The sequence below is a fragment of the Cricetulus griseus genome, chromosome X (genome assembly GCF_003668045.3).
Source record: "Cricetulus griseus strain 17A/GY chromosome X, alternate assembly CriGri-PICRH-1.0, whole genome shotgun sequence".
Classification (NCBI taxonomy): Eukaryota; Metazoa; Chordata; class Mammalia; order Rodentia; family Cricetidae; genus Cricetulus; species Cricetulus griseus.
In genome coordinates this window covers 125,963,291-125,984,529 of record NC_048604.1, presented here as the reverse complement: position 1 = coordinate 125,984,529, position 21,239 = coordinate 125,963,291, and the positions used below count along the sequence as shown (strand labels likewise).

The following is a 21,239-nucleotide window of genomic DNA, read 5'->3' as shown; positions in this document are numbered from 1 at the left end:
CCCCGGCCCCGTTGTAATAGCCACCAAGAAATCACCTCCTTGGTTGTCCCTTGCATGATAGTAGAATGTGTCTGAAGTCCAGAGCTGGAACAGCCTCCTGCTGGTTCCTCAAGGACTCTAGAAGCCCCTGAGGCCGGTTCCATAGGACCCAGAGCCTGGCTTATACACTTTCTCAAATCTCTCTGCCACAGGTTCCCAGAAATGTGGGCATGCAGGGACGAAGGGAAATGGTCACTGTCAGGACTTTGTGGATTCTCCCTTCGTCTCTAAGACACAATATCGTTAGGGTCCCTCCCTCCCTGAGTTTCTGTCTCTGACTCTCCCAGCACCTGTGTTTACTGATGTCACTTTCTTCACGTATCTCTTTCTCTGAGCACAGAATCTTACGACCCCCGGACTTGCCTACATCCGCATCCTGGTATTTCCCACAGAGGATCATACCAATCTGAATCTTCTTAACAGCTAGCCTAATAATACCTACCTCTCTAGTTCCTTGAAGGAACCACCAACTACACGATCTCTCCCCCATCCACACAGCGGTGGCTGTCTTTAGAGGAACGTAATGTTCTCTGCTCTGATTTACACCGAAGAGTTCCCAGGAAGGGTGGCGGCGTTCCAGCTATCCCCCATCTCCGCAGTGGTATCTCCCTGCGGAGGGTAAGGGTTGGGGGAAACAGAGGCGGGGCCTGTAGCACTCAGTTCTAAAAGCTGCCGGTCATTAGTATGCCTTTGTACAAAAGTCCTATTCTTATCTCCAAGTGTTCAAATTCCTCACAAAATCACATCTCTTCAAACACCGAGATGCAGATTTTCTCCATTGTACGGAATGGCAAAGGATATAAAGATGTCCGCTCCCTGAAAACGCGGCTTATTGGCGCATCCATTTTTCCTGCCTGCAAATTTGATCCTTGTGGTAATCAAAATATTTAGGACTGCTAGCGCAGATGGCTTCGGGAAGCACTTCTGCGCATGAGCAAGTTTAGTGTGACTGACAGTATCCAAGGCGGGGTAAAGGACTAATAAGTGGCCGTCACAGGAAGTTATGAATGATTTGGGAAACATTAAAGAGACTTTGCCGGCATAATAATTCAGATTTTAAGATCGAAGGGAGTGAAAGAGAGCGGAGTTCACTCAGAGCGGAAGTGAGAGGGCTGGTACTCTGGCAGGCGGAGTGAGACAGGCGAGTGTGGACTCTGCAGAGACGCAAATTTACTGGGTGAGTACTTGGGGAGGGGCTCAAACATGAGTAATGAGAATCTGGGCAGGGTGTTTCTAGCAGAGAGATGGAGATACGTTGAATGAGTGGTAGGGTCTGTGGAGGCTTTGGTTGAGGCGGGCTGTGGAGTGAATGATGAGAATATTTGGGGCTTGTGATAATCAGGCTCAGTAGTGTAAGTGATGTGGGGTATTGTAGAATATATGATTGGGGGCTTTAAGTCGGCGCTTGGGAATCTGTGATAAATATGCAATGGCCTATGAGGTGTTGTTGGTTGATGGGAATCCCTGGGGGAAAGCAAATGCCCTTTCCCTTTTTTTTCTTAGCTATACCGTTACCATTTTACCACATGGCATTTGTGGATTTCTGGCCTGGTGATTTGGTGAAATTTCAATCTGGTTATCCTTGCCGTCTGAAGCTCTTCTCTTTTCTTCTCCCTCTCAACAGTTCTGCCTTTTTAGGCCGTTGCCTTCCCTCCACAACAGTCAGTCATGACTGAGTCCTGGGTAAGTTCTTACTTGCTTCTCCCAGTTACCCTCTGCCCATATTAGGATAGAAGCAATATTGGATGGTGGTAAAGACTATAGAATCTGCAGCTAAATTGCTCTTACTAGCTTTAGGAGCTTACCAAAGCTCCTTGGTTTCCTTAACTCTAAAATAGGAATGGTTAGGATGATAATAATACTTACCTTTTATGGTGGTTGTGAAGGGCAATTGAGCTAATGTGTTTAGAACAATGCCTTGATGCATACATCATAAACCTTATATATGAGTATATGGATTAGTGTATTAATTATTCTATAAATTGATATGTATAAACACAAAGTTTAAGGATATATATAACAAGACCAGCACAGGTGTGAAATATGTATCTGTGTGTATGTATCATAGAATTTTATATATTTACATTAAGGTACAGTTACTTTTCTGAGCTTTCTATAAGCCACAACACAAAGGGAATCAGACATATTTACTTGATTTAAGTCACCCTTACAGACAGTAAATCACTTCCACAGGTGCTTAATGTTTTCCTAATGTTGATCAGACAGTTCTCTGATGGGTGGCTTCAACTTCCTATTAGAAAACTTATGATAAACATAGGGTTAATATTGCTCTGTTATGACTTAAATTATCTTCCTGTAAACCAAAGATGTCCTGCTAGAGCAAAACTAAAAGGGATGTGACTGTTCATGAAAGCCAAACCAAGCCTACACAAACATGTTCTGGACTACATGTGAATAAAATCTCCATGGCCAGGAAGATGATATAAGCCATATGTACTTCAAATTATTTTCCAATAGAGTTTTTTCATTTTTACTATCTAGGAAACCCATAGGATTGTCCTTTTACTTTTAGTCTCAGAATTCATAACATTCCAGACCATTTTACGTTCTTTCCCTCTGCCCTTCTTTTACAAGTCTGTATTGTTTCACCTTTGTACAAAAGTGAAATAGCAATGGCATCAAAAATTCAAACTTCTCTAGTGAACATAGTCACACATGTTTATTATTCCAATTTTCAGGAGGTAGAGGCACAATGATCAAGATTTTGAGGGTAACCTGGGTTACCTAGTGAGTTCCAGACCACCCCAAGCCATGTAGCAAGACTGTTTAAAAAAAACCAAGGGTTAGTTAATTATACACCCCACCAGAAAGAGGAGGAGACAGAGAGAGAGAGAGAGAGAGAGAGAGAGAGAGAGAGAGAGAGAGAGAGAGAGAGAGAGAGAGAGAGACTGAGGGTAGTTTGTCTAGTATGCAGTGGGCCTTGAATTCAAACCTCAGTGCAGGAAATAAACTCTCAAGGACTTTGCAGTCTAGAAGAGGAAACTAGGACTTGTATGTAGTTCATTTGGCAGAGTGCTAGGATGGCCATTTTTTATCCTCCCAGTAAAACAATAATGATATAATATAAAATAAATATGCTGGGCTTTGGTGGCACACGCCTTTAATCCCAGCACTCGGCAGGCAGAGGGAGGCAGATCTCTGTGAGTTCGAGGCCAGCCTGGTCTCCAGAGCAAGTGCCAGGATAGGCTCCAAAGTTACACAGAGAAATCCTGTCTCGAAAAACCAAAAAAATAAATAAATAAAAATAAAAGGGAAATTATCACATGATACCGTATCACCAGTCATTGCAGATCATTTGAATTTGGCTAACTTCTTCCCTGTCTGCCTTGTTCTTTCTTTCTATATTCACATACATTTCTAATACAATAATATATTTCTAATATAAAAATAGTTAGCATGCATTCCTCTTGTTAAAATTTACTCATTAAATAAAACTTGCAACTCTTTGTCTGCCCTTTACAGAGTAATATTGGTTACTATTAGTATTCAGGTATCTGTACTGGCCTGTCCTTGGGGTTCTGACAGGATACGCCCTCAGCTGCAGCTGCAGCCACTAAGATCACCACCTATGCATATTCACTATGTTCCCTTTTAAAAGGGCACTGCCCACCTCCCATCCTTCCCTCTCTCTTTCTCTCCCTCTGTTCTACTCTCTCCCTCTCCTCTCTCTCCCCTCTCTCCTCCCTCTTTCCTCTCTTTCCCCCTCTTTCCTCTCTCCTCTCTCCTGCTGCTCCTGTCTCCAGAGGCTGGCCTCCTCCCTCCCCTTTCCCCTTTTTATGATCCCTTTCCCTAATAAAAAACCCTCTGCTTGAACCCTGTCTCATGGCATCTTTCTCTTGCATGCTGCTTATCTTAAATTACAACAGTCACAGCAGTACAAAGTGAGCACTCCTAAACTAAAAACCTAAATTTTCCAAAGCTACAAAATATGCAACTTTGTGCTTCATGGACATGATGCCTCAAGGAGAAAATTCCACAACTGGCCTTATGTGATGATGGGTCATGGCCAAAATGCAGGCATCCTGAAAGTATTTTACAAAATTGCCTTAAGCAGTATGTATATGAATAAAGGAATTCCATGTATACATTTGGATCTCATCCCAAAAATATCTTATTATGTGAAGATATACAAATACTCAAAAATCCCAAAATTAAACTACTTCCTTCTCTCAGCATTTTAGGTAAGGTCCGTTCAATCTGTAGTGATAATGATGATGACAAAAACGCATAGTGATGCTAATGCTGATAGGAGTGGTAGCAAGTGAGCACAGCATTATACTAAAAATACTTTATATGCATGGGCAACTTTAATACTCATAATAGCACTATGAAATAGACACAATTATCATTCATATCTTCCAGGTGAGGAACAGAGTAGATGAGCAAATTACATGGATTTTCACATGTAACATGTACTGGCACAGCTGGAATAAGATAGTCCCTACTAAATGAATACTTTTTTACAGATGTTTCAGTATCAGGGACACAGAAGTTTTTGTTCTTTGTGTTTTTTAAAAGCAGCACAGAGGATGGAACCCAGGGTCTCCTATGTGCTAGGCAAGTGCTCTACCACAGAGCTACACTTCTTGCTAATTGAGATTTTATTTTGTTTTATTCAAATTTTTGTTTTAGTTTTGAGATAGTGTTTCATACATGTAGCCTCAGCTGACCTTGAACTTGGAATTCTCCTGCTTCAGCCTCCTGAGTGCTGAGATTATAGGTATATGCCACCAAAGCTGGCTCACATAGGAATATTTTAAACAGCTATATTTTTTCTCATGTATTCACACAACATGATTTATTGATGAACTTCATGTTGAAGGACCTCTGTGTAATTTCTTTTGGTGTGGTGGTGATCTCTTGTCATCTTTGTTTTCAGAGATGAGCATTTCTAAAGTGTCTGTTTGAAAAGGTGGGTGTGTTGTGAACTTGCATAGATATTACCAAACTGCATATTTAAATGTTAATACAAGTTGACAGCTTCTCTAATAATGAGTGGAAGGACCCTTTGAATCCTCTTGTTATAGTTTTAAGGTTTGCAATATGATAATTGGAAATAAGTTTTGGTTTGTGTTTATCAATATGGTTGAACAACTTCATCTTTTTCTTTTTTTATATTTCTTTTGTGAATTTTTTTCAAATACTCTTTTCTTTTTCCACTGGCGGTTTAAAATCCTTGTCTTCCTATTTTTAAACCTTTGTGGAAATATAACTTAGACAAAAAAATCTTATGAGGTAGATTTATTGAAATATAACATAGGTAGAAAACCATATAAAGTATACAGTTTTATGAACTTCTACAGATTGAAGCAATACCTGAATCAAAAGGAGGAAGAAATGGCGTCCCTTCCAGAAGCTTCCATGCCATTTCCAATCATTGTTTTTTTTTTATTTATAGTAACCACTTTCTAATTTCTATCATCATAAATCATTTTTTCTCTTCTTGAATTTCACATAAATGGAAATATACATATTATTCTTTTGGATCTGACTTCTTTCACTTGTCAGGATTTTTTTTTTGTGATGCTGGGAATGGAACCCAGGGCCTCACAAATGTTACATAAGCTCTTTTCCATTGAGATACATCTCTAGCCCATCATGGTTTTTTAACATTTTTCTTTATTTTTAATTTTTAATTTAAATTAGAAACAAGCTTCTTTTACATGTCAATCCCAGTTCCCTCTCCCTCCCCTCCTCCCCTGCCCCCCACTGACCCCCCTATCCCAACCCTTTTCTGCTCCCCAGGGAGAGTGAGGCCTTCCATGGGAGAATCTTCAAAGTCTGCCATATCATTTGGAGCAGGGCCTAGGCTCTCCCCAATGTGTCTAGGCTGAGAGAGTATCCCTCTATGTGGAGAGGACTCCCAAAGTCCATTCATGTACTAGCAGCCCATCATGTTTTAAATATGCATCCTTGTTACATTAGGTGTCAGTAGTTTGTTCTATTTCTGTTATTGTGTAACATTCTATTCCATAAGTAGTTCAAAATTACTCTTCGAATCCATTGCTGATGGATGTTTCTATTTTGGCTATTATAAACAATATTTCTGTGAATATTTTTGTTTATGTATTGGCGAACCTGTATACACATTTCCATTAGATATATACCAAAGAATGAGTTGCAACTTCATAAATTAGAAACATTTTCAGTTTCTCAGTTTTAATAATTCCACCAAGCCATTTTCCAAAGTGTCTATACCATTTTACTCCTACCAGCAAGATATGAAAATTCCTGTTGTTCTACATCACTGCCAACATTTAGTTTGTTATTCTTAATTTTAGCTGTTCCATTGGAAAATACTAGTATCTCAGTATAACCTAAGTGTGTGTTTCTCTAATGGCTAATGATGTTAAGCATCTTTTTGTATGTTTAATCACCATATGGATACTGTCTTTGTGAAATATCTATTAAATATTTCATTTTTCCTATTTGATTATCAATATTTATCTCATTAGTTCTTAATCGTTTCTATGGTGTAAGGGTCCTTTGCTTTGATTAGATATTGCAAATCTTGAAGAAGGCTGCTGCAGTGCTGAGGATGGAGCTTGGGGCCTGTGCATGCTGGTCAAGTATTCTACCACTGAGCTACACCCCTAGTCCCTAAGAAGGACTTTTAAAATGGTAAAACAGTAGCTTCTCCTTGAAGAATATTTTGTTTATCATAAAGAATATTATCACTTCAATTAGCCTGGTCTGATATCTCTCTCTCTCTCTCTCTCTCTCTCTCTCTCTCTCTCTCTCTCTCTCTCTCTCTCTCTCTCCTTTTCCTTCTCCTCCTCCTCCTCCTCTCCATCCCTCTCTCTCTCACACACACATCATATTGTAGTCCATATGTTTAATTATTTTAAAGTGTCAATTTTTAAAAGAATATTAAAACAAAGGTTTACTAACATTTTAAAAGACATAGTGTTACTTTAATTTTTACCAAACTAATTGAATGAAACTATGCAATTACAGGGATCAGTGTCATTCGAGGATGTGTCTGTGGACTTCACCCAGGAAGAGTGGAATCAACTGGACCCAACTCAGAGGAGCCTATACAGAGATGTGATGCTAGAGAATTATAGCCATCTTGTCTCTCTGGGTGAGGATGGCTTGTTGAGTAATTCATTGTGTCTGTCCCTGAAGTATTTCAATACTTTGTGTTCTAGGGATTAAATTTCTTATTTCCTCTTAAACAAGATGTTAATCACCTATGTGAAGCATACTCTTACTAAAACACATCTTACTAATTTTTTGAGCCGAGTGTCAAACAGAGTACCCAAGTCTTGTATGATTTCCCACTACAGGGTATCCTATTACCAAACCAGAAGTGATCACCTCTTTGGAACAAGGAATGCTTGGTACCATAAAGAGAGAAATCTCGAGTTCAAGTTGCACAGGTAAGAAAGGAGAATTGAAAGATGATGAGAGCAAGACCTTAGATGCTTTGGTAAAAGTTTTACATTTTAAAATCTCTTTACATTTAAAAATATCTTCTTAAATTATATATATATATATATATATATATATATATATATTGTTATTGTTCTTTACAAATTGTTAGTTTAGTAGGTTTGTCTCATGGCAACATTTGAATGAGCTGTTTAAAAACTGAACCCTATTCTGGCTTGCTCATTCTGTTTCTTTTTTTCATTTACTTCAATTATCCCCAGCCTTTCTGAAAGGATCTTTGTATTCTGGGTCCCTGACCCCAATCCTGTATTTACTTTCCTTTTAGTATCTCTTTCCCTATTCATGGCTCTCTGAACCTGTTTTTAGTTTCTCCAGTTTTAAGCTAACAGTTATATTACTTATATTTATTGTTATTTCCCTGTTCAATGTCTGTTGGATCACCTTGTGTTTTATTCACTCAAGCTCTGAGTTTAAGAGAGATATATGCTTGGAATCTTTTTCCTGAGCAGTACATAGACTTAGAAGAAAATAAAGGTCAACATCATCAGAAGCCTGCTTCTGACTAGGTGTATTTACAGACACTGATTATTTCTTCTTCTTCTTCTTCTTCTTCTTCTTCTTCTTCTTCTTCTTCTTCTTCTTCTTCTTCTTCTTCTTCTTCTTCTTCTTCTTCTTCTTCTTCTTCTTCTTTTTAGAAGATGGCCAAGCTGAAGACTACCTGGAGTGGCATCAGAAAAACCAAGATGTACACCTGGAGCATGCTATATCCATTATTGAGAAAAATGTGACTGAAGAAAGAAGCTATGGATTTGATGAATTAGTAAGCCCACTTCCTCAGAACACATGGGTAGTTTCTTCAGGACCCACACCCTATATGAATAATTCATTTGGGAAAAGTGTTAACGATAATTTAAGTTTACTCAATCCTAGTAGTCTGAGCTTTACAACTCAGGAGTGTTATGAATGTAATAGATGTAGGAAATTATTAATTCCTGGCAGACAGGAGATAAATGATGGAATGAAATCCCATGACCATAATATGTATGGTAAAGATAATATTTATAGCTTTGTTCAGCATGACTTGACTCAACTTGGAGACAAAAGCTATGAATGTCCTGAGTGTAGAATAACCCTCAGCCCAAGTTCATTCCTTATTGTTCATCAGATCACTCGCACAGGAGAAAAGCCTTATGAATGGGCAGGATGCAGAGAAACATTCAACAACACAACACACCTCAGTCTACATCAAACAATGCACACAGGAAACAAACTCTTTGAATGTAATGAATGTGGCAAATCCTTCAGAGAGGAATCAACACTACATATACATCAAAGAACACATACAGGTGAAAAACCATATGTTTGCACCGAGTGTGGCAGTGCATTCCAAGAAAAGACAAATCTCATCATACACCGAAGAACACACAAAGGAGAGAAACCCTATAAATGTACAGATTGTGAGAAAACCTTCAACCAAAAGGCACATCTAAATGTACATCAGAGAACGCACACAGGAGAGAAACCCTTTGAATGTACCGATTGTGGCAAGTATTTCAGAGAGAAATCAACACTGAATATACATCAAAGAACCCATACAGGAGAGAAACCATATGTATGCAATGAGTGTGGCAAAGCCTTCCGAGAAAAGACAAAACTCATTATACATCAGAGAACTCACACAGGAGAGAAACCATATGAATGTTCAGAATGTGGGAGAGCCTTCAACCAAAAGGCACACCTTAGTGTACATCAAAGAACACACACAGGAGAGAAACCTTTTGAATGCAATGAATGTGGCAAAGCTTTCAGAGAAAAATCAACACTACGTAGACATCAAAGAATTCATACAGGAGAAAAACCTTATGTGTGTTCAGAATGTGGAAGAGCCTTTACCCTTAAGCTGAGCCTCAGTGCTCATCAGAGAATTCATACAGGGGAAAAAACAGATGGATGTAGTGTATGTGGAAAAGTCTTCTCCCGAAAATCATACCTTATGTTACATCAGAGAGCTCATACAAGAGAGAAATTTGAAAAATCCTATGAATGCAATGAATGTGATAAAGCATTCTTCCAGAAATCATATCTCATTATTCATCAGAGAGTCCACACAGGGGAAAAACCCTACGAGTGTAATATATGTGAGAAATCTTTCTCCCAGAAATCATATCTCATTATTCATCAAAGAACCCATACAGGAGAGAAACCCTATCAATGTGATAAGTGTAGCAGAGCCTTCAGAGAGAAGTCCAAACTCACTGTGCATCAGAGAACGCACACAGGAGAAAAACCTTATGACTGCTCTGAATTGGAAAGAAACTTTCCAGAGGTCAAAGTTCATCATGGATTAGAGAATTTAGAGATAAGAGAAAACAAAGAATTGAAAATGGAAAATCTGTCATAGTAAAGTCCAAGAAAATGAAACTGTGCTGTAGTTAGGATGCTTTTCTGCAGCTATGTCAGTTGGGCTTAAAATTTAGCACCAGCCATATTGAGAGAAGATTATTCTGGGTAAAAGGAATAGGAAGACCCTCTTTCTTAAAGCAAAAAACTTGGTCTTTGTACTTTTACATCATGGATCTATTGAATGATCATGTTCCATCAAAGAGGTTGCTCAATGCTGACATTGTTTGAAGTCTTTGAATGTATGAAAACTGTCAGTTGGAAAACAAACCTCATCATAAATGTGGACATAAGTATCAAAGGAAACTCGACTAATTTCAATAAACATATTTCCTCAGAAGTGAAATAAGGGAAATAGATGTTTCCAAATTCATTATCAAACTCATAGAAAAATAGACAAGCATGTATTAGAAAAGGTTGTTTACCAGACAATTTTAAGTTAAAGAATTAAATATTAACATTAAAGGAATAACAAAGAAGATATTATAAAATTCCAAATTATTATAATAGTCCAAACAATGTAAAGAAGATACCACTAGAATATCAAATTCCAGCTTTAAGCCGTAATAACAGTTGATAATGCCAGTATTTTCACCCCAGCCTGATCTGGGAGGACTATAAACTTCCAAGAAGGACCATAAGCTGCCTAATATACTTTAGAAGAACTTTTTTTACACAAATTTATCAGAGTTTATTCCTACTGTTTTGATGAATGCCTACCACATTTAGAATTCTGTCAATAGCCAGCATGGTGGCACCCTTTAAGGACCCCCATGAAGATGTGAAATTTGGTTATCTATACTGATTGGGGAAAAATATAGGGGAATTCCAGTTGACATTAAGGAAGGGATCTTGAACTCTCCTTGCCATACAGAGACAGGTAGCAATTTTTAATAATCATTCCTGTTTATTTTTATGAACACTGAAAGCAAGGCATTGTGTAGCTGAGTAGCCACCCCTGACCTTGGACTACAAAGGACATAAGCAACTACTTCCTGAGAATAGCTACTTCCAATAGGACTGCCCAGGGAAATGAGAGCAAGTGGGAAATTCTTAACAGCTCTGTTCGAGACACAAACTGAAACCCAGGATATCTGTAAAAAGAAATTATTGATTTGTGTATGCATTGAATTCCTTGCCTAAATTCCAAGTCTGTCATTTGCAACTTTGGATTTTGATTATGAAAGAGGTAATGGGAGGTTGGGGCTTAGAGTGGTAGTATTTGGGAAAATGTGGAAAATGTGAATATTTTCAATTCTCAGTTCAAACTATGTAAGCTGTATTTAATTTCATTCTCCCCTGAAGAAACTGTAAATGTCTTAAATAAAGACCCTGTAAATGACCTCATCTGAAAATGATGCTTTTTAAGGTAAGATATCTTTCATATCCTTACACCCAACGCCTCTATCCAAATCTGCAACTGACCTTTTTTAAGCAGAGTCTCACTATGTAGGCATGTTGGCCTTATGCATGTGATCTTTGAGTGCTGGTATTATAAGCATAAACTATCCCATGCAGATCTTTAATGGAATTTTTATGTAAGCACTATATGTGTTTTCCAAATATCAGTTCATTAAATCCTCCAAATAAGCCCATGAGTTATTGCTCTCATTATTATCCCCATTTTTCAGATTTGGAAACAGGCAGAGAAAAATTCAGTGAGTCTTTAAATGAAGCACAATCAGTAAGTGGTAGATACCATATTTAAACCAAAGATAATCTATGCTCTTGATTACTGTACCATCCTCGCCCACCCCTAAGTGATCTTGTATCTCCAGATTAGATCTATGAAGCTGTGGAGGAAAGGATTGAATGGGAATACTTTCAGACTCTGGAAAACATGAAGAAAATGAAAGCATCTGACAGGTAGTATATCTTGCATTATTTATAGATGCCATCTTTTATTAAACAAAAAAAGAAAAAATGAAATCTCGATTCTTATGAAATCTGAGTCACCAGTCGGTATCGCCTGGGTCTTTTTTCAGATGCACCTCACATCCCTTGAGCCATTCAGATAAATCATGACCAGAACAGTGCCGGCTCCAAGAATCCCTGGGAAATGAAAGGAGAAAGGGAAAATGAAGTGGACAAGTTGATAGAATAGTAGGATCACTCTTTGTGACTGTCCAAAATCCAGACCATCCCAATGAACTTACCAGGCATTCATACTCTTGTGTAAGGTTACAACCCGCTTGGCACACATGATGTCATCCAGAATATGGCGGTTGAGCAGGTCTGGTTGGGGAGAGAGAAGGATGGGGTGACCTGGTGCACTAGAGTGTTTGAAGGCCCTAAGATTTCTGGATCCCTTAGGGCCCAAATAACCTTAAATAGCTTTCATTCTTTGCTAGATAGTCATAAACTGTTTCACCTGCCATGTTGACTGGTGTTACACAATCTTAACTCACGTTGAATGATCCTGTTTGACTTTGACTATCATGTTGGCTGGTTATGAATAATCCCAACCACCACAATGAGACCCTGGACACCCTCCAACTGCACATTGGCCAACTCTAAATGAATGATGTCAACTATAGGTTGGCTGGTCTGGCTTCACCTCAACTACCATGTGACTAATTGGGAACCTACTTTCTTTCCATGTTGGTCATTCCTAATGACTTCAAACCCTGTGTGCTTAAGTCCTTGATAGGTTAAACTCCTATCTGACTGCTATAAATAAACTCAATCAGGGCTGAAGAGATAGTGCAGCAGTTATGAGCACTTGCTCCTTTTGAAGAAGACCTACATGAACCCACAACAATCTGTAACTCCAGTTCCAGAGGATCTGACAACCTTTTTCTTAACCATCTACAAGTACCAGGTATGGACATAGTGCAGATATATGCATGCCCATAAAATATTCATACACATAAAATGAAAATAAATAAATCTTTTAAAATGAATAAATAAATGCCCTTAATCCTTATACTGGCCAGCTGTGTTCAGTTTTACCCATCATAGTGCATAATTCTACATGATCTGAACTGTCATGTTGGCTAGACCAGGAAAATATTTATTTTCCATTTGCCTAATGATTTCAATAACCATGTTGACTAGTCCTGGAAAATCTTATTTTTATTATTTATATGTATGTGTGGGTATATGCCACAATTGTCAGGGTACCCATGGAGGCTAGAAGAGTGTATCAGATCCCCTGGAGTGGAGTTAGAAGGAGTTCTAAGCCATCCACCATTAGTGCTAGGAACTGAACTTGGGTCCTCTGGAAGAGCATCAAGCACTCTTACTCACTGAGCCATCTCTCCAGCTCCCTAGATAATCTTAACTACAAATGTGACTAGTTATAATTTGTCCTCTGTTTTAGCTAATCCTAAATGATCTTAATGGTCATGTTGTCCCAGACTGACCACTTTAATCTTCATTTTACCTACTCATTTAAAAGCTCATTATTCATTTGCCCTGTCTCAGTTCATCTGAGATTTTGAACCACCTCAACCTTCAGTCGTGCCAATCTTTGATGACCTACTCTGTCATGTTCACAAGACTTAGATGACCTAAACCTCCACTTGGTCTGGCGTCAGATAACCATAGTCTCCATTTTGGCCTGTTGTAGACCTCAGCCTTAAGAGAAATTTCAATTTGTATTACATTTTTCCTCAACAGTACCACATTATTGTCTGGAGAGTTCTCGCATTTCATTCCTAGGGTAGTTTGATTTTGTTCTGATTTCCATGCTTGTGCTTCTTTCCTCAGGAGCCTGGATAGCCTTCATCCCAAAGCAGAACATTCATCCCCTCTATTTCACATGGAGTAAAGTTTCTTGTTCCCCAAATATCAAGAAAATTTCAGCTTGCATTTTAAGTGAGGTTGGGGGTGGTAGGTATTTGCACTATTTCTGACCTCTTGGTATAGACTGGTTAAGGATTCAGGAAGTTTTATCTATCAACCCAGAGAATTTCTTCCTTGCCCATTATTTTTCTGCCTCAGCAAAAGATTAAGATTTAAAAGATATTCCTGCCAGATGTGTTGGTACTCCTAACATTCAGGAGGCAGAAGCAGGAGAATCTCTGAGTTTGAGGCCAGTCTGAAGAAAGACCCTATCACAAAAAAAAAAAACAAAAACAAAAACAGCAACAACAAAAGAAATTGCTTTATGTGTGTGATATGGGGGTCAGACAGGGCTTCTGTATGTCCCCAGGGTTGCCTTACCATTACAATTCACGTGGCAGAGGTTCTGAGTGGGTGTGATACCATTGTTACACCACCACGCAGAGTTCAACTGGAAAATGCCATATTCACTGCTGCCATCTGGATTGTGGTCCACAAAGGAGGTATCAAAGCCACTTTCATAGTGTGCTACGCACAGCCCTGGAACAGAGAGAGGGTAGTTAGGAGGTGGGCATACACATAAGAACAAGGACGGCTAAGAGAAGAGGGAAGAACACAGATATGATTATGAAGCTGGTGGTCTTGGATTGGTTGTGGATTGTTGATTCTGGTGACCTATCATCAATGCTATGAATGGTGATAATTGTGATGATATTTATGATAATGATGGTGTGGATGGTAGAGACAAAGATTGTAAAGAAAGTGGTGATGATGACTTTGCAGTTGAATTAAACTAGTCATCATAATCAGGTGGTGACTGAAAAGATTGTGTCCTGGCCCCAAAAGATGAATAATTACAAAAGAAGCCTAGGTCTGGATGAGGTGGATGAATTGGGATATGAATAAGACTTAGGGCAAAGGGAATCTTACAGTCTCCAACAGTGTAGCCTTTGAAGCCATTGAGGCCAGCCTTCTCCAGCCTCCTTGCCAGCTCACACCGTTCATAAATCTTGGCATCCACAGTGACAACCATCAGTGTGGCCAAAGTCACTACAAAAGTGCCCCAGACCTGCATGGCACCCAAAATCCCTCCTATCTGATTCCTTTCCTCAAACTCATCCTGTGATGATCAAAAAAGGGACATTCTGGAACTCTGGGCTCTATGATCACTAGTCTGAACTATAGATTCTGGAACACAGAAGGTAGAGGGCTGGGGACTGTACCACTTTCCCTAATGACAACTCTGTTAGGAAACAAGAGACACAAAAGAAAGAAAAACATAACATATACACAATAATAAAGGGAGATAAAGACAGGTAGAAACTCAGAAATATCAGAAAGAAACAGGGAGAGAAGGATTGGGTATATACAAAAGGTAACGGAATGTACCAAACTTGGATACAGGGTCCTCACAGTAGGCCAACATTTCTCTACATTCTTTAATACTGTCCTACCTTGTCCTACCCATGATAATCCTACTCTACCACAAGACTGCCTCCTTTTGTATTCACTCTGATGCTTGGTGCCTCTGTTACCCCCTCTGCTGAATGGTCAGTTCTGTCTTCTCTACTGCCATCCCTATGCTCTGTGGAACATGACTACCATGCCCTCCCTCTACCCCTCATTATCTTTACCTACTCATAGCTTCAGTCTGTGTGTACTGCTGTAGCAGAATACCCAAGACTATGTAATTCATTAAGAACAGAAATACATTTCTTCATAGTTTTGGAGGCCAATAAGTCCAGTAAGTGATGGCATCTGATGAGTGCTTTCTTGCCTTATTCTCACATGGTGGAAGGCAAAAGGACAAGAGAGTGAACCCATTTCTAAAAGCTCTTTGGTAGTTGTCTTAGGTTTACTAGTGCTGTTATGAAACACCATGACCAAATAATTTGGAGATGAAAGGGTTCATTTCAATCACAGTTCCATTTAACAGTTCATCATCAAAAGCAGTTAGGGCAGGAACAGAAACAGGGCAGGAACCTGGAGGCAGGAGATGATACAGAGGCCATGGAGGAGCACTGCTTATTGACTTGCTCCCCCATGGCTTGCTCAGCCTGCTTTCTTATAGAATCCGGGACCACCAGCCCAGGCACCACCCACAATGGGCTGGGCCCTCCCCCATCAATCACTGATTAAGGAAATGCCTTACAGGCTTACAAGCTGTGTATAATTCCAATCTTGTAGGGGCATGCATTTCTGAACACGTTGATCTCTTCCCACCCCCAGCTTTTTGGGCAGTAGGGTGAACAGACCATTAGAACAATACTAATTAAAACAATGTGAATAAAAGATATATCAGGTTGGTACCAGAGTGAAGTGGATGCTGCTGTCCAGGGAGTGTACCCAACAGCATGTATATGCATATGGAATATTATATACATGTGGGTATGGTGAAGAACCATTTATTAGAACTGTTCTATACTAGCGTGTAAGTGTCCTGATATACTTAGACCTACTAATAAAAGTGAAAGCTAATAATGTACAAAAACTCAAAAAGGGAAATTGTGAGTAGGTGAGAAGAATGTCTTCAAGCACTATTCTATGGAAGATTTTGTTTATCTCAGTGTTTGGCAGGAATAGGCACGTGGTAGCCGCAGCAGATGGTACATTTTAGTGGCAGAGTTTTTATTCAGGCTTCTAGTATGTGAACCTTTAGTTCTATAAGTATTTTCTCTAATCATGGCCATTTGCTTTAGACAATCATAGCCTTGCCTCTTAGCACCAGTCACAGCTATTGTGACCTGTGTTTGAACCAACTACAGCCTTGCCTCTTCAGCACCCATCACAGCAATCCTACTGGTAGGCCAATTGAGGAAATGTTCCACTTCAAGTTGGTGGATTTTTCTGAATTCTCCAGGTTTCGTGGTAGCAAAAGCTGTGATACAAACTGTCTCAAACAAGCCTTTTTGAAGCTGTGCCACCATCTGCTGCAGCAACCACCTGACTTGCCGTCAAACACAGAGGAAAAAAATTGCCAAAGACCACTAATTGGAAATCTTCTAACTTGCCTACTACTTCTGTCTGGGGAAAGGCCCCCCAGCTAGCTGGTAACACTAAGACTTGAGGCTATTTGGGCTATTCTGCACCATTAAAAAAGAACAGTTTATTGAGTATGCTTCAAGGGAGCAGTGAAGTGGGCAATAAGTAACTGCTTGCAGCTTTATATGTAATTTTCAGCTCAGTACATTGTTATTTAAGGTATACATTGTTAGATTTCTTCATCTCTCTTAAGGTTCCCCATGATATCCAGAATATAGTATGAAAGCCCTGTCCCTGGTTCAGAAAGTCCTACACCATATAGTCAATGTCCACACCTTTCCATTCCCAAAACAATGATAGCCTGCTTTCTCTGGAGAGGGAGAGGCACTGTCAGCCACCACTAGTACACTGCAATACTCTTCTCAGTTTATGTTTGTGGCTCAATGTGGCTGTTAATTTTCCAGCTTGTTGCCTGCAGAGTCCTATGGTCCTTTATATACTAGAACACAAACTCACAGTTCTAGACAATGGATGGAGCCAGGGGCTTTCACCTAAACTCCTACTCAAAGCAGGTGAAGTATTTTGCCCGCACTGTCTTCTTGTTAATTACATCTACAACCCCGTGGCTGCCCTCTGAATTCACCACGCGAAATTCCTCCGTTAGAATGTTTTTCTTAATTAGACACTTCCTTTCTCTAACGCGCGCACACACACACACACACACACACACACACACACACACACACACACACACACACACACACACACACACACACACACACACACACACACACACACACACACACACACACACACACACACACACACACACACACACACACACACACACACACACACACACACACACACACACACACACACACACACACACACACACACACACACACACACACACACACACACTGTGCGGGACATCTTAGAAATGTTGATCTCTGCAAAATGCACACCAGCTCTATTACGCTGCCCGGGGAGAATAGGAGTGACAGCACAAGCAGACAATTCTTTCCCGTCATTACGTCACAGAGGCTGCCCGCTACACTCTGCGCCTGCGTTAGGTCTGGTCGCCTTCGAGGCGCCATGTTGGCTATTGGCAGATGCGGTCTCAAGGGGCATCACTGAGCATGCGCAGAACTAACTGCCGTCCCAGTTTAGGAGGCAGGGACAGCTAGTAGGTCCGAAGCGGAAGTGTTTTCTCTGGGTCGTTCTCCTAATGGTCTGCTCAACATCCCGCAGAAAATCTGGTTGAGTAAGGTTGAGGGTCTAGCACATGGGGTCGCGAGCTGTTTGGTGGGTAGTTCCAAGGGATGAATGAAGGGAGGTTCGTGAGTGTCATTGATGTGGGAGACTGGGAGGTGGAATGATGGGAGCATGAGAGAGCAGTGAATCCGGGTGTGCAGACTTAATAGTAGAGTTATGAGGCTAGTTAGGATTAAGTAAGTCTTATTAAACTTTGGCTTTTACACATTTTCCAGCACAGTGTTCTCCCCTCTTTAGACTCGCTCCCACGTCTCCGTCTGCCAGTGTAACCCTCGTGGGAGTCGCAGGGAAGGGTGTTGGATTGAATCTAAAGACTTCTTTGCGTCGCCTGAGCCCCACTGAGGTGAGGGAGAAGAAAAAAAGCATCTATGGAGCCTTAGCAAGCTTTGGAAAGTTTGAGGTCTGAGAGAGATAGAGAGACACTAAAGTATGTGAATTAAGGTGCCATTTGGATAATAGGTAGTTTTGAGTGTCTAATAAGTGATATTTGAGTTATAAATTAATTGGAAAATAGAGGGGAAGAAAACAGGAACTAATTTTATCCCTCAATCAAATGTCTTAGACATACAAAAGCTAAATCTCACTTAATAGTTAACATTTAATTTGTACATCAAAATGTATTTCTGCGATTTTATAAACCTTTTTAATTCAGAAATTTAATTTGACTTAACATTTTTATAACATATTCTGAACTTTGATTTGAGCTTAGTGTACCATAAAACTTGTAAATAATATGTGTACAGCTCCATACATTATTTTAACAATCATGTAGCATTTCATCCTGAATTTCTCCTTAGTATAATATTAGAAGTTATATAGATAGGATTTCTTAAATTTGACGTTACTAAATTCAGTTCTAGTCATCTCAGTGGTATAGTACTGGCTTAGCATGCACAAGGCCCTAGGACTAGGTTCTATCCTCAGTATATTACAAGGACATTTTAAAAATACAGGCTGTTATTAAAACTTAATTGCTTCTGGACATGATGATGCACCCCTGTAATTCTAGCACTCAGGATGCACAGACAGGTAGATTTCTGTGAGTCCAAGGCCAGCCGGGGCTATTTAAAGAGACTGTCATAAAAAAAAAAACTTATAATTGCCCATAGTCTTCCAGAGAGTGACCTTCTGGCCAGCTCATATGAGGTGATTTCTGGGCAGATGATTGTGAGCACTGTAAATCTAATGGTGTCTACTCTGCTATTCTACTCTGCTCATTCCAGGTCAACTTTCATGTATCTGTTTTCCCAAGAAAATCAGGAAATGGCCAAACCCCAGGTAAGTATATTGTCTATCTGTTTCTATATTTTATCATAGATGTAATGAGTTATATAGGAGTCAGTAGCACAAACTAGGAAACTATAAATTACTGGGATCAGAGAAACTGAAAAACTGCCAGTTAAGGTCAAGTCTTTGAGTATTTAAGTGTAACAGATACAGATGCTTCTTCACTCATAATGATGTTATAACCTGCAGTTATGTCAACCTAAAATTAAAAATTCATTTATTACCCCTTTATCCCACTAAACATGGTGGCAACATGGAATATAGTGGTTTGTATAGTTTCCTAGTGATGACAGCGCTGTTTCTCAATGCTGCTGCCTCATATCATGAGAGAGTAGAGTATCACTTATCTTTAGCCCAGGAGAAATCAAAATTCCAAGTATGGTTTCCACTTAATGTATACTATTTTTCATCATTGAAAGTTAATTCTTTAGCCAAGATTATCTGTGAGTTCCCAGTTTGTCGTTGAGCTTTCTGATGGATTTGTAGTCAGTACCTTGGCTTGAATTATTCATTAGAATAGAGCACACCAAGGCCTCAACCAACATTTTCTGAAGTTGTGTTTTGGTGCATTTATTTGATGTATCTTCATGTGGAATTGTCTTCAATAATAGACTGGTAATAAATTTGTTCCTGGTTTCCTGCAGTTATTTACCACAACATTCCCCAGAGAGAATGAAGATAGATTGGTTTGGGAATGAAATCACTTAGGAAAGCTACTTCTCTTTCAAATGATTTTCCTGAAATAATTTCCTCACTTGGATTTTGAATTCTCTTGCATCCAGAAGACAAATTCCTCGAGATATTTAAAACGTACCATCTTTTTTTTTTCAGTGGTCCTTGTTTTTATTGCAGTGAAATATTGCAGTTGTAGAAGTTGATAAGTGCTAACAAATGTGGTTTGGTGTAACTAACAGATTAGTGAGATGGAGGATAATTTTATCTCTCCCCAAAGCTGTCTCATGCTTCTCTCTTTTTTATTTTAGAAATAATCTTATTTTACATATCAATCCCCAATTCCCTTGACCTCCCATCCTTCATGCCCCCACCAACCCACCCCCCCACCCAGTCTCCAAGGACAGTGAGCCTTCCACGGGGGATCATCAAAGTCTGTCACATCATTTGGGGGAGGGCCTAGAACCTCCTTCCTGTATTGGGGCTTCAATAGTATCCCTCCATAGGGAATGGGCTCCCAAAGTCCATTTGTGCTCTAGGGATAAACACTGGCTCCACTGTTAGAGATCCCAGAGACTGCCCAGGTCTCTTAGCTGGCACCCACATTCAGAGGGCTTGGTTCAGTCCAATGCTGGGTCCCCAGCTTTACGACTAAGGTCTCTGTGCTCTCACTAGGTCAGGTCAACTGTTTCTGTGGGTTTCTCCAGCACGGTCTTGTCGCATTTGCTCATCCCTCCTCCCTCTCTACAACTGGATTCCAGGAGTATGGCTCAGTGTTTAGCTGTGGGAGCCTGTTTCTGCTTCCATCAGCTACTGGATGAAGGCTCTAGGATCGAAATCAAGGTAGTCATCAGTCTCATTATAGGGAAGGGCATCAAAGGCAGCCTCTCCACTACTGCCTAGATTCTTAGTTTGTGTCATTCCTGTGGATCCCTGAACCTTTCCCTAGTGCCAGACCTCTCTCCAAACTTATACTGGCTCCCTCTATTAAGGTATCTCCTTTCTTGCTTTCCTCTATTCCTCCCCTGTCTCAGTCTTCTTGATCCCTTTTGTTCTCCTCCCCCCTCCTCTTCTCCCTTTCTCTTTTTCCTACCTGTCTCCTCTCTCCCCACCATGCTCCCAATTTGCTCAGCGGTTCTTGTCCCTTTCCCCTTTTTCGGGGGACCATGTTTTTCTCTTGGGGTCCTCTTTGTTTCCTAGTTTCTCTGTTGGTGTGGATTGTAGGCTGATAGTCATTTGCTCTATGTCTAATATCCATACATGAGTGAGTACATAACATGCTTGTCTTTCTGTGATTGGGTTACCTCACTCAGAATGGTTTCTTCTAGTTCCATCCATTTGCCTGAGAATTTCAAGATTCCATTGTTGTTGTTGTTTTC

At 39.9% G+C, this 21,239-nt stretch overlaps 3 protein-coding genes across 39 annotated transcripts in view; 2 read left to right on the top strand and 1 right to left on the bottom strand.

Annotated features, from left to right (window-relative positions):
• The first annotated feature begins 682 nt into the window (after nt 1-682).
• On the top strand, nt 683-15,609 carry LOC100765065 (zinc finger protein OZF). Of its 10 annotated transcripts, none has more exons than XR_004771404.1 (8): nt 683-1,216; nt 1,664-1,722; nt 7,018-7,144; nt 7,350-7,442; nt 8,151-8,275; nt 11,634-11,721; nt 12,546-12,676; nt 13,567-15,609. XR_004771404.1 is itself a non-coding variant. In XM_027432358.2 (7 exons), the coding sequence occupies exons 4-7, from the start codon at nt 6,679-6,681 to the stop codon at nt 9,854-9,856; spliced, it is 1,929 nt and encodes a 642-aa protein (XP_027288159.1). In that variant the 5' UTR covers nt 692-1,216; nt 1,664-1,722; nt 4,940-4,972; nt 6,560-6,678; the 3' UTR covers nt 9,857-11,445. The 10 variants fall into 10 exon arrangements, 8 of the variants coding, with proteins under 8 accessions (XP_027288155.1, XP_027288159.1, XP_027288161.1 ...); XR_004771403.1 differs by having other exon boundaries at nt 11,841-12,676; XM_027432358.2 differs by lacking the exons at nt 11,634-11,721; nt 12,546-12,676; nt 13,567-15,609 and adding exons at nt 4,940-4,972; nt 6,560-6,681 and having other exon boundaries at nt 692-1,216; nt 8,151-11,445.
• Spaca5 (sperm acrosome associated 5) lies at nt 11,808-14,716 on the bottom strand. Its single transcript, XM_027432361.2, has 4 exons — nt 14,572-14,716; nt 14,023-14,181; nt 12,012-12,090; nt 11,808-11,907 (listed from the first exon to the last, which is right to left on the bottom strand). Exons 1-4 carry the CDS (start codon nt 14,714-14,716, stop codon nt 11,808-11,810), a joined length of 483 nt encoding a protein of 160 aa, XP_027288162.1.
• A 2,148-nt stretch (nt 15,610-17,757) lies between the features above and the next one.
• The window catches only part of Znf182 (zinc finger protein 182), a 72,826-nt gene continuing 69,344 nt past the window's right edge, over nt 17,758-21,239 (top strand). For 9 of the 28 annotated variants that reach the window (XM_027432343.2, XM_027432330.2, XM_027432340.2 and 6 more), the window contains exons 1-3: nt 17,780-17,890; nt 18,117-18,244; nt 19,125-19,179. In XM_027432343.2, the coding sequence (XP_027288144.1) occupies nt 19,135-19,179 (45 nt within the window). In that variant the 5' untranslated portion in view covers nt 17,780-17,890; nt 18,117-18,244; nt 19,125-19,134. Of the gene's footprint in view, nt 17,932-18,116; nt 18,245-19,124; nt 19,180-21,239 lie in introns of all 28 variants that reach the window. The other 19 variants (XM_027432344.2, XM_027432333.2, XM_027432337.2 and 16 more) reach the window with 10 other exon arrangements.

What these genes read in the sequence shown, in the direction of transcription:
- Spaca5 (XM_027432361.2), bottom strand. Translation starts at nt 14,716, where the DNA reads ATGCAGGTCTGGGGCACTTTTGTAGTGACTTTGGCCACACTGATGGTT. An exon ending in AGGCTACACTGTTGGAGACT is followed by an intron (nt 14,182 to 14,571) that starts GTAAGATTCCCT and finishes TCTCTGTTCCAG; the next exon opens with GGCTGTGCGTAGCACACTAT. An exon ending in CACAAGAGTATGAATGCCTG is followed by an intron (nt 11,908 to 12,011) that starts GTAAGTTCATTG and finishes TTCATTTCCCAG; the next exon opens with GGATTCTTGGAGCCGGCACT.
- LOC100765065 (XM_027432352.2), top strand. An exon ending in TAGCCATCTTGTCTCTCTGG is followed by an intron (nt 7,145 to 7,349) that starts GTGAGGATGGCT and finishes TTCCCACTACAG; the next exon opens with GGTATCCTATTACCAAACCA. An exon ending in CTCGAGTTCAAGTTGCACAG is followed by an intron (nt 7,443 to 8,150) that starts GTAAGAAAGGAG and finishes TCTTCTTTTTAG; the next exon opens with AAGATGGCCAAGCTGAAGAC.